This window comes from Dendropsophus ebraccatus, chromosome 2 (genome assembly GCF_027789765.1).
Source record: "Dendropsophus ebraccatus isolate aDenEbr1 chromosome 2, aDenEbr1.pat, whole genome shotgun sequence".
NCBI lineage: Eukaryota > Metazoa > Chordata > Amphibia > Anura > Hylidae > Dendropsophus > Dendropsophus ebraccatus.
The window spans coordinates 213,774,872-213,788,296 of NC_091455.1; the positions used below are offsets into that span (position 1 = coordinate 213,774,872).

Consider the following 13,425-nt stretch of genomic DNA (forward strand, 5'->3'; position numbering starts at 1 on the left):
AACGCAAAAAGAAAATTGTAGCTACATGGAAATAGCGGCCGTTCTTTATTTTATTTTTTATAAATATATCTTTTACTTTGAATTCTAATCAAGACTACGAGGTCAATGGGATCCCTGGAACCATATAGAAAATAAAATTAATAAAGTAAAAAAAATAATAAATCCAAAAATAATAGAACTTTTTGGATATTTCTGGGCTTCTATATGACGCCAGATGGTAATTTCTTAGTAGTTTGCATAGAATGTAAAGCTTCCACATGACTTCGCATAATGCATGGAGGACAAGCTGTCAACTACTGTGATTTTTAGAGCCTTGGGCATAGGATAGGTAAGTCAGTAGAAGCTGACAGCTACACGTCCAAAAGGATCACTAGCCTAATCATATGATGGACAGACGGCCTTTCTGTCAATGACGGGGCCTCCTAAAAATCCCATCAGCCTGAGGGGCATTATTCCCTCCTGGCCATTGTGGTGACGATATTCTGACAAAGACTCCAGACTGATATGGTGACTATGTGCACACAAGGTGATAGACGCATGTGTCATAGAGGTCAGAGTCCTGAGTCCTACATATCTGACTAAGGGTGAAGTCAAAATGTTTGCAATTTTTTTTTTTTTACGTCAGATTCATCAAACTCATCACTAAACATCTAAAAGGGTCAAATAATGGCTCAATAACAACAACAAGGAATACAAATCAAGTCAACAGAGTAAATGTATTATTTCTGACCATTAACACGCTGGTTGAGAATTTTTGAATTTTTAAAATCTAATTTTCTACTTTTTAACGTATATATGTGTGTATGGAGATATATATATATATATATATATATATATATATTTATTTACTCACATTAATGATACATAATTCAGCAGTATTCCAAATATGAATACCCAGATGGAACTGTATGTATATATATATATATATATATATATATATACCAAAAATCGATGCAGGTCCGCGGAAAACACGCCAATCGGATGCACAGTCTCCCAACCCCAGTATTATACAGAAGAACAGAAGGTGGAGGACAGCATCATGATGCTGTCCTCCACCTTCTGTTCTTATATATATATATATATATATATATATATATATATACACATATATATATTTACACACACACATATATCTTGAGGTTATTGTTACATACCATGTACATATATATATATATATATATATATATATATATATATATATATATATTTATATATACACATAAACACACACACATATTCCATAAATATTTTTGGGGCTGCAGCTGCATTATGCATCATTCATGTAGTTATGTTTATTTATTTTATTAGGTGTTTTTTCCCCCTAATTTATTTATATTTTTATTTTATAATTTTTTTAATCTAATCTCATATCCGCAGTTAAATGAGAGAAGTGACAGCACAATATTTCCTTCAACCGTTCATAATGGGAAACATATCTGTTAAGGAGAAACCAGAGCAGAAATTCTCGTTCCCCATGATTCCCCCCTCCATCCAATTTCTTAGAAATCCCTTCGCTGCTCACGTGAAAGAAGAAGAAGAACCCAGAGCCAGTCCTTCCATTCTGTATTTATTGCAAAGAAATTAAAAATGATATATGTATATATAAACTATTTCTCTATAAATATAAATGTTCTTTTGAAAGCAAAAAAAAAAAAAAAAAAATACTATACTTTTCAAAGGGGGAGGGGAAAAAATAAAAAAGACAAAAAGAACACATTGCATTTTTTTTTCAGGGCATGAAATTATACAAATAGTAAAAAATAAAATCAGAAACACTTCTTGAAATCTGGAGACCATGACGGCGTGACATCAGATCTGCGTGGTAAATAATTTTTTTGTTTTTGTTTTTTTTTAAAAAGTAGATAACGGGAAAGTGAAAAAGTTGAGCAATATCATCCTAAAGCAATTTAATTCAATAAAGCAAATATTAAACTGATGAATTACCCCAGAATATAGCAAAAGAAAAATACAAAAAAAAAAAAAAAAAAACATAATCGTTTAGCTTACTTTAAAGAAAAAAATATATAAAAATTGTAAAAAAAAAATAATAATAAAATAAATTCTATTGACTCACTGGCTGCACTGTATAGTCTGAGCCGATTTAAAGCGCCCCTTACAAGCTTTTAACCAAAAACAAAGCAAAATTGCATTCATTCCATGGCAAATCTGCTCCACACCCTGTTGCCATTGACACGCAGCAATGCAGGAAGCGAGAAGTCTAAATAATCCAGGATTTTAGGCCATTGTCATCTGGCTCCATAGACTCTTCATTACACCCCTGCACAATTAATCGGCCGGCACTGGCAATTATCCAGTTAAATCAATCTGGGGCCATTCCAAGCAGATTTGTAGCAGGGGATGACATGGTTAACAAAGGCGGGTCTAAGAGTGCAACCAACAAAAGACTCAACTTTCAGACTGCAGGGAATGAATCAATGGGGAGAAGAGCTAGAACACAAGTGCTTAGAGAGCGGAGATTGTACCCCACAAGAAATCATAGTTCTACAACAATCCAGAAAGTTCTATCATCCCTGGCCAACGCATTTCACTCCCCCTATCAAAAATAGTCTCATGAAAGCAACGGACACAATGTGGGCACAAGAAGGCATCAAGAAATACATTCAGTAAGTGGGGGATGGGATTGGTACTTTGTTGATACCAACTTGTTACCAACAAAAAACCATATCTGGTGTCTGGAAAAGGCCAAAGGTCTCTCAGCCGGTGGGGGCCGCAAGCTGAGGCCGAGAGGTATCTTATGAAGCGAGATAAGAAGCTGCTTACAAGTGCTAGAAAAGTCTTAGAGACCCCCCCCCTCCCCCCACAAAAATAAAGCATTGTTTTCTCTTATTTTCTCCAAGTAGATGGCTTCTTTGCGAAAGACAAAAAAACAAAAACAAATTAAGAACCCAGCAGCCTTAGAACCCGCCAAGAGTTAGAACGTCCTACATTAGAAAAGGTCTGATCTGTCGTCATTTAAATACAAAATATACTTACAAAATGTTACAGGTTGGTTATTTACAACAAGACATATACAGTGTACAAGTCAGGGTGGGGGGTGGGCGCCGGGGGGCAGGGGGGTCACACTGTTGTTTCTCCTTGTTTGCTGTTGGTGAGTCTTGTATAAAACTTTCTCCAGGAATTAAGAGTTTTGCCGGACCAGATCCAAAAACCCGAGGTTATTCCTACAATTAAGGTCATGAGATATTTGATCATGAAGACGGTAAAATCCGGCGTCATGGGGGGGTGGCTGGCACTGGGGCACTGCACAGCGTAGGTCTTGCAGCTTTGGCTCACCCAACTTTTCTCCCACTGTTCCCTAAAAGCCTGTTCGTAAAAATAACAAGCAATGACAATGGTGGCCGGGACGGTGTAAAGGACGCTGAAGATGCCTATCCTCACCATCAGCTTCTCCAGCTTTTCCGTTTTGGTGCCATCGTGTTTCATAATGGTTCTGATCCTAAAGAGGGAGACGAAACCGGCCAGGAGAAAGGAGGTGCCAATGAACAAGTAAACAAAAAGTGGGGCCAAGACAAATCCGCGCAGGGCATCCACATTGTTAATTCCAACAAAGCAAACCCCGCTGAGAATATCCCCGTCCACTTGCCCCACAGCCAAGATGGTGATGGTTTTGATGGCTGGCACTGCCCACGCTGCCAAGTGGAAGTATTGAGAGTTGGCTTCTATGGCTTCATGTCCCCATTTCATGCCAGCTGCTAAAAACCAAGTGAGCGAAAGGATGACCCACCAGATGGAACTGGCCATGCTGAAGAAGTAGAGCATCATGAAGAGGAAGGTGCAGCCCTCCTTCTTGGTGCCCTGGACCACCGTCTTGTAGCCATCCTCGGAGAACCTCTCATTGCACACCACCTTGTCCTCCAGCAGGAAGCCAGCAATGTAGGCGATGGCCACCATGGTGTAGCACCCCGAGAGGAAGATGATGGGTCTCTCCGGGTAGCTGAAGCGTTTCATGTCCACCAGGTAGGTGAGAACCGTGAAGAGGGTGGACGCGCAACAAAGTACCGACCAGATCCCGATCCAGATGCGGGAAAAGCGCAATTCATCTGGCGTAAAATACATCAGCCCATGGGGTTTGGCGGCCTCACAGGGGGCACCACAGTCCTTCTCCCCCATGAAGTGGTAGTTGACATAAGCTGGCACCTTGAGGGCCCTGGGGCAGGAGAACTTGTCCCTGTGGGGGGACCTGAAGTTGGGGTTGCTGGTCCAGGGCAGGGGGGCTGCTGGGGTTGGGGTGCCCTTGTCTGACGTGTTCTGCCCCACACACAGCTCCCCCGCCCCATTTACCGGGAACTTCTCGCAGCGGAGACTCTCCGGCCACTGGAAGCCGAACTTATTCATGAGAGCCTCACAGCCCTGGCGGGCCCGCTCACACAGAGACCGGCACGGCGGCAGTGCCTGTTCCAGCACCGTGCACACCGGCGCGTACATGGAGCACAGGAAGAACTTCAGCTCCGGAGAACACTGCACCTTGACCAGCGGGTAGAACTGGTGCACCTCCAGCCCGGCGTCCTCCTGGTTGGTGTGCCCCAGCAGGTTGGGCATGATGGTCTGGTTGTAGGCGATGTCCGTGCACAGGGGGATGGAGATGGGCTGGCAGTAGCCGTGGTCCGGGATGGAGATGCCCTTCTCTCCATTATACTGCGCCTCCACCGCCAGGCTGGCACACAGCAGCAGCAGCAGCCAGCAAAGTTTACAGGAGCCCCGCTGTGCCATGCTGCTGATGAGACGGGAGCGGCTGCAGCATGAAGCCTCGGAGGGTGCCCGCCGCTCTGCCGGGGATCGATCGCCGCCCGCTCCCGCTCCTCTCGGTCGCTGCAGTCGGGAGAAGAGCGCAACTCACTCTGATACATTTGTATCAATCCTTCAACTCATCTGGGCCGTTTCCAGGCTCCCCGCTGCCCGCCTCTTCAGCGAGAGGGAGGAGCCTTGAAACCGAGGAGAACTTGTCTGCTAAGTAAGGGATCCTCACCCAAGTCCTGGAAGTGAGCGCGGTCTCCCCCGAGGCTCCTGGGCGACCCCACAGACACAGACCCTGATATATACCGAGCCCAGGGGCCCCACAGACACAGACCCTGCTATATACCGAGCCCAGGGGCCCCACAGACACAGACCCTGCTATATACCGAGCCCAGGGGCCCCACAGACACAGACCCTGCTATATACCGAGCCCAGGGGCCCCACAGACACAGACCCTGCTATATACCGAGCCCAGGGGCCCCACAGACAGACCCTGCTATATACCGAGCCCAGGGGCCCCACAGACACAGACCCTGCTACATACCGAGCCCAGGGGCCCCACAGGCAGAGCCTGCTATATACCGAGCCCAGGGGCCCCACAGACACAGACCCTGCTATATACCGAGCCCAGGGGCCCCACAGACACAGACCCTGCTATATACCGAGCCCAGGGGCCCCACAGACACAGACCCTGCTATATACCGAGCCCAGGGGCCCCACAGACACAGACCCTGCTATATACCGAGCCCAGGGGCCCCACAGACAGACCCTGCTATATACCGAGCCCAGGGGCCCCACAGACACAGACCCTGCTACATACCGAGCCCAGGGGCCCCACAGGCAGAGCCTGCTATATACCGAGCCCAGGGGCCCCACAGACACAGACCCTGCTATATACCGAGCCCAGGGGCCCCACAGACACAGACCCTGCTATATACCGAGCCCAGGGGCCCCACAGACACAGACCCTGCTATATACCGAGCCCAGGGGCCCCACAGACACAGACCCTGCTATATACCGAGCCCAGGGGCCCCACAGACAGACCCTGCTATATACCGAGCCCAGGGGCCCCACAGACACAGACCCTGCTATATACCGAGCCCAGGGGCCCCACAGACAGACCCTGCTATATACCGAGCCCAGGGGCCCCACAGACACAGACCCTGCTATATACCGAGCCCAGGGGCCCCACAGACACAGACCCTGCTATATACCGAGCCCAGGGGCCCCACAGACACAGACCCTGCTATATACCGAGCCCAGGGGCCCCACAGACACAGACCCTGCTACATACCGAGCCCAGGGGCCCCACAGGCAGAGCCTGCTATATACCGAGCCCAGGGGCCCCACAGACACAGACCCTGCTATATACCGAGCCCAGGGGCCCCACAGACACAGACCCTGCTATATACCGAGCCCAGGGGCCCCACAGACAGACCCTGCTATATACCGAGCCCAGGGACCCCACAGACACAGACCCTGCTATATACCGAGCCCAGGGGCCCCACAGACACAGACCCTGCTATATACCGAGCCCAGGGGCCCCACAGACAGACCCTGCTATATTCCGAGCCCAGGGGCCCCACAGACACAGACCCTGCTATATACCGAGCCCAGGGGCCCCACAGACACAGACCCTGCTATATACCGAGCCCAGGGGCCCCACAGACACAGACCCTGCTATATACCGAGCCCAGGGGCCCCACAGACACAGACCCTGCTATATACCGAGCCCAGGGGCCACACAGACACAGACCCTGCTATATACCGAGCCCAGGAGCCCCACAGACAGACCCTGCTATATACCGAGCCCAGGGGCCCCACAGACACAGACCCTGCTATATACCGAGCCCAGGGGCCCCACAGACAGACCCTGCTATATACCGAGCCCAGGGGCCCCACAGACAGACCCTGCTATATACCGAGCCCAGGGGCCCCACAGACACAGACCCTGCTATATACCGAGCCCAGGGGCCCCACAGACACAGACCCTGCTATATACCGAGCCCAGGGGCCCCACAGACACAGACCCTGCTATATACCGAGCCCAGGGGCCACACAGACACAGACCCTGCTATATACCGAGCCCAGGGGCCCCACAGACACAGACCCTGCTATATACCGAGCCCAGGGGCCACACAGACACAGACCCTGCTATATACCGAGCCCAGGGGACCCACAGACACAGACCCTGCTATATACCGAGCCCAGGGGCCCCACAGACAGACCCTGCTATATACCGAGCCCAGGGGCCCCACAGACACAGACCCTGCTATATACCGAGCCCAGGGGCCCCACAGACACAGACCCTGCTATATACCGAGCCCAGGGGCCCCACAGACACAGACCCTGCTATATACCGAGCCCAGGGGCCCCACAGACACAGACCCTGCTATATACACCAGCCCCGGCGATATAGATGGAGCCCGGGCTATAAAGAGAGCCCAGAGGCCCCTCACACCCAACCCCAGCTATATACAGAGCCCAGGGACCCCTCACACCGAGCCCAGGCTATATACAGATGCCAGGGGCCCCTCAAACCAAGCCCAGGCTATATACAGATGCCAGGGGCCCCTCACACCGAGCCCAGGGGCCCCTCACACCGAGTCCCGGCTATACAGAGAGCCCAGGGACCCCACACACCGAGCCCAGGCTATACCGAGAGCCCAGGGGCCCCTCACACCGAGCCCGGGCTATACAGAGAGCCCAGGGGCCCCATACACTGAGCTCGGGCTATACAGAGAGACCAGGGGCCCCTCACATAGAGCCAAGGCTTTATACACCAGCCACGGCTATATACAGAGCCAAGGGGCTATACAGACAGGCCAGGGGCCCCATACATGGAGCCCGGGCTATACAGAGAGACCAGGGGCCTCTCACACTGAGCCCGGGCTATATAGAGAGCTTAGGGACCCCATACACCCTGCCCCAGCTATACACAGAGCCCAGGGGCCCCATACACCCTGCCCCAGCTATATACAGAGCCCAGGGGCCCCATACACCCTGCCCCAGCTATATACAGAGCCCAGGGGCCCCATACACCCTGCCGCAGCTATATACCGAGCCCAGGGGCCCCATACACCCTGCCCCAGCTATATACAGAGCGGAGAGGCATGCCAGGCCCCACAGACACAACCCCAGCTACATACAGAGCGGAGAGGCATGCCAGGCTCCATAGTGATGACGGCCACTCACAATAGTTGTCCCTTTAAATAGCTTCATTTCATGTGTAATGACTGATGGGTCAATAAATGGCTCGGCCATGGTGATCATGTGACCCTGTGGACATGGGGGGGGGGGGGGCTCCCTCAGCAGCTGGACAGAGAATATAGATGCTGTGTATCTGTAGCCACTCACTTTATATTCACTGCACCATGTTAGTGCTGGCGACCCATCCTACCCCAGTCAGTCAGGGCATGCTGAGAGTAGTAGTTCTGTGACAAGTTGAAGATCACTTCAATAAACTTTGGAAAAAATATTTATAATAAAAAAAAATCTTAAAGGGGCATTCCAGCAATAAATAAATCTAATACAAGTGAATGAGATTGCATTCTATAAGTTTTGATCAATTACTTTATCTTGGAAAACCCCTTTAAGGATAACAGGACTAATCCTCATGTGGATCAGCAACAATACAGACCCAACCTCTATGGCAGAAATGTGAGATCCATGAGATTTCTGCCATGGATATCCACGTTGTCTGACGCTGGAACGTACCCCGCATCCTGATTGGGTCTCTTCTAGAGAGTAGAGCATGCTTAAAGGGGTTCTCCAGCATTAGAAAAACATGGCCGCTTTCTTGCAGATACAGCACCGCTCTTGTCTCCAGTTTGGCTGCAGGTTCCACTGAATTAAATGGAGCTTAATTGCAAACTACACCTGACCTGGAGACAAGAGCGGTGCTGTCCCTGGAAGAAAGTGGCCGTGTTTTCCTAAAGCTGGAGAACCCCTTTAAGTTCATTCATTCAGTATTTAACTATCCCCCCGTCCTCTATTTCTGTGGTTAATTTCCGTTATATGTATGTTGCAGATCTGTCCTAGTCAGCAGGACTATGTCCAGGCTACTCAATGCCGCTCCTGTCTAAATCAGCATCAAGCCCTGACATGGCGCTTTATCTCTATGATGCTTTTCCCTATTATATAGACGACCATGTCGTGCCTTACACACTGAAATGATGTTCTGGACAGTTCCTGACATGGACAGAGGTGGCAGCAGAGAGCAATGTGTCAGACTGGAGAGAATACACCACTTCCTGCAGGACATACAGCAGCTCATAAGTACTAGATATTTTTTTTTAAGTTTCTTACACCAGTTGATTTGAAAACATTTTCCCTATGTAATATACGGTATTATCTCAGTGACAGAGCTGCAGGAGAATTGATTGATTGATTCCGGATCCTGCGCAGATTACAGGTGATCAATGCATCAATTATCAGGTAATAAGATGGGGCAGCTGTTCCTATAAATCAGGATGGAGACACTTTGCTTCTGCCCCTTCTGGCGTCTGATCATTTCCACAGGAATTTTGCACCAAAAAGTAATATATAACACTAATCACCCATCAACACTCTAACCGGGTATAAATTGGCGCAGTCCCCCCCCCCCCTCCCCCTCGCACTCGTCTCCCCCCTTTGAATCACTGTGACTGTGAGAACGCTGCTGATATTTTCTTTCAGGAATTCGGTCGGAGAAATTCCGGAATTAATCAAAAATGAAAGCAGTGAAGTTAATAGAACCGTATACGGCGTTGTTACTGGATTTCACGTCCGGGATACAGGAGGGCGCTAATATATCAGCCGGCTGTGTGATATTCCTGTGTATATATATATACAGAGAACATGCTGCCTCCTATATGTCTCCCTGCTGGGAATCCTGAGCCACAAGGAGCAGCACCTGGATATGTGTCTATAGGAAACCTCTGCCTACAGCCGACCGCAGGGAACGTGCAGGATAAGCACCAGTATAACTCACCATTATATACACTCTATACTGGATTTTTCACCAGTTTTCCCTTCTGTGGGCTTCATCTGTATTTTTCATTTGTCCCTGACTTAGTGAGTACAGATGCTATGATGTCTCCAAACACTGCACACACAGGAGAGGAGATCCTGCTCCCCTATATCTCTATAGCACACCCTCAGAAGAGAGGATCCTGCTCCCCTATATCTCTATAGCACACCCTCAGAAGAGAGGGTCCTGCTCCACTATATCTCTATAGCACACCCTCAGAAGAGAGGAGATCCTGCTCCCCTATATCTCTATAGCACACCCTCAGGAGAGAGGAGATCCTGCTCCCCTATATATCTATAGCACACCCTCAGGAGCGGAGATCCTGCTCCCCTATATCTTTATAGCACACCCTCAGAAGAGAGGAGATCCTGCTCCCCTATATCTCTATAGCACACCCTCAGAAGAGAGGGTCCTGCTCCACTATATCTCTATAGCACACCCTCAGAAGAGAGGAGATCCTGCTCCCCTATATCTCTATAGCACACCCTCAGAAGAGAGGAGATCCTGCTCCCCTATATCTCTATAGCACACCCTCAGGAGAGAGGAGATCCTGCTCCCCTATATATCTATAGCACACCCTCAGAAGAGAGGGTCCTGCTCCACTATATCTATAGCACACCCTCAGAAGAGAGGAGATCCTGCTCCCCTATATCTCTATAGCACACCCTCAGGAGAGAGGAGATCCTGCTCCCCTATATATCTATAGCACACCCTCAGGAGCGGAGATCCTGCTCCCCTATATCTCTATAGCACACCCTCAGAAGAGAGGAGATCCTACTCCCCTATATCTCTATAGCACACCCTCAGAAGAGAGGAGATCCTGCTCCCCTATATCTCTATAGCACACCCTCAGGAGAGGAGATCCTGCTCCCCTATATCTCTATAGCACACCATCAGAAGAGAGGATCCTGCTCCCCTATATCTCTATAGCACATCCTCAGAGGAGGAGATCCTGCTCCCCTATATCTCTATAGCACACCCTCAGGAGAGAGGAGATCCTGCTCCCCTATATATCTATAGCACACCCTCAGGAGCGGAGATCCTGCTCCCCTATATCTTTATAGCACACCCTCAGAAGAGAGGAGATCCTGCTCCCCTATATCTCTATAGCACACCCTCAGAAGAGAGGATTCTGCTCCCCTATATCTCTATAGCACACCCTCATAAGAGAGGAGATCCTGATCCCCTATATCTCTATAGCACACCCTCAGAAGAGAGGAGATCCTACTCCCCTATATCTCTATAGCACACCCTCAGAAGAGAGGAGATCCTGCTCCCCTATATCTCTATAGCACACCCTCAGGAGAGGAGATCCTGCTCCCCTATATCTCTATAGCACACCATCAGAAGAGAGGATCCTGCTCCCCTATATCTCTATAGCACATCCTCAGAGGAGGAGATCCTGCTCCCCTATATCTCTATAGCACACCCTCAGGAGAGAGGATCCTGCTCCCCTATATCTCTATAGCACACCCTCAGGAGAGAGGATCCTGCTCCCCTATATCTCTATAGCACACCATCAGAAGAGAGGATCCTGCTCCCCTATATCTCTATAGCACATCCTCAGGAGAGAGGAGATCCTGCTCCCCTATATCTCTATAGCACACCCTCAGGAGAGAGGATCCTGCTCCCCTATATCTCTATAGCACACCCTCAGGAGAGAGGATCCTGCTCCCCTATATCTCTATAGCACATCCTCAGAGGAGGAGATCCTGCTCCCCTATATCTCTGTAGCACACCCTCAGAAGAGAGGAGATCCTGCTCCCCTATATATCTATAGCACACCCTCAGGAGAGAGGATCCTGCTCCCCTATATCTCTATAGCACATCCTCAGGGGAGGAGATCCTGCTCCCCTATATCTCTGTAGCACACCCTCAGGAGAGAGGATCCTGCTCCCCTATATATCTATAGCACACCCTCAGGAGCGGAGATCCTGCTCCCCTATATCTCTATAGCACACCCTCAGAAGAGAGGAGATCCTTCCCCCCTATATCTCTATGATCATTTATTCCTTCTGATCCCAGAAAAACAATGAACAATGTGCAATTACACTGAACGATTAGTGAAAAAATGTGGAACTTAAGCGAATGAATGTGGAATTACAGCGAACGATTAACGATAATTTTAGATTTAGGGTGGTATTACATGGGCCGATGGGGGCCCGATAATACCTGTAAACGAGCACCGATCTGCTAGATCGCCGCTTGTTTACTGGGCCTATTATACGGCCCGATAATCGTTTAGTGAGGGCTGCAGGGACATCGTTACCGATGTCTTTGCAGCCCTTGCTTTAACTATATACATTACCTATCCACGCTCCAGGGCTGCTCCTGCAGTCTGCTTCTTCCCGGGTCCCGCGCGCTCTAGCGGCGGTCCCGGCCTGTGATTGGCTGAGCGACCTGTCAGCTGACAGGCTGCTCTAAAGCTAGAGGGCGCGAGATTCGGGGAGAAGCGGACCGCAGCAGCAGCCCCGGAGCGTGGATAGGTAATGGAGATCGTCAGTCGCCGGCCGTGCATCGCTATTACACATACCGATGCGCGGTCGGCGCCCGACAATTATAGGTTCTAACCTATATAATTGATCAGCCGATGATAAAGATCATCGGCTGATCATTGTCTTTATTACACGGGGCGATAATCGGCCGAATCGGGACGATAATCGTTCTTTGTAACAGTACCCTTAGATCTAAATCAACAATCAAAGACATACGAACGATTTTTCGATCGTTGGCTGTAATTACACAGAACGATTATCGTTTAAATTCGAACGATATAACGATTTTTCGCACAATAATCGTTTTGTGTAATAGGGCCCTAAGTTGTGAATCCTTGAGATGAGATATAACACTTCTTTCATGAGCCACCTATCCTCCTCCTCCTCCTCTCCATAGACTTCTATGGGCAGTATCTAACCAGACTTTGTACATTCCTCTTACTGTTAGTCACATAGGATCGCTGTGCTCTGCCTCTCCAATGGCCTTATAGAGAGAAGTCTCTGGATACCATCAACTTCTCAATTTTCTGTCCAAATCTTTCTTTCCAAATCAAATGGGGTAAGATACTTATACAGATTTGTAATTTATTTCTATATAAAAAAAAAATCTCCAGTCATCCAGTACTTATCAGCTGCTGTATGCCCTGCAGAAAGTGGTGTATTCTCTCCAGTCTGATACAGTGATCTTTGCTGCCACCTCTGTCCATGTCAGGAACTGTCCAGAGCAGCAGCAAATTCCCCATAGAAAACCTCTCCTGCTCTGGACAGTTCCTGACATGGACAGAGATAGCAGCAGAGAGCACTGTGTCAGACTGGCAAAAATACTCCACTTCCTGTAGGGCATACAGCAGCTGATAAGTACAGGAAGACTGAAGATTTTTTTAAAGGAGTAATTTACAAATCTATATAACTTATGTAAAATTCTCTAGAGCACGCCTTTAAGGTCATCATATACACATTCAGCCATCACTATTATGTGTATGGGGACCTTTTTTTCAAAACCATGTTCATGCATATGGAGTTTTTGTTTCTTTATTTACATAATTAGTGGCTAATGGATTATTCTGCAGTTTTGTCTAAATTAACTGTCTGGTCTTCATCATGTCATCAGCATTACTGCGTGTCATCATGTGATCAGTATTACCAGCCCTTATTATGTGATCA

The 13,425-nt window shown here is 48.6% G+C and overlaps 1 protein-coding gene across 1 annotated transcript; it reads right to left on the minus strand.

The window, feature by feature from the left end:
- Positions 1-1,571: 1,571 nt before the first annotated feature.
- On the minus strand, positions 1,572-4,886 carry FZD1 (frizzled class receptor 1). The gene has a single exon (XM_069959456.1). It carries the CDS (start codon positions 4,729-4,731, stop codon positions 3,079-3,081), a length of 1,653 nt encoding a protein of 550 aa, XP_069815557.1. The 5' UTR covers positions 4,732-4,886; the 3' UTR covers positions 1,572-3,078.
- Positions 4,887-13,425: the final 8,539 nt, after the last annotated feature.

Coding starts and splice junctions, on each gene's coding strand:
- FZD1 (XM_069959456.1), bottom strand. CDS start 4,731: ATGGCACAGCGGGGCTCCTGTAAACTTTGCTGGCTGCTGCTGCTGCTG.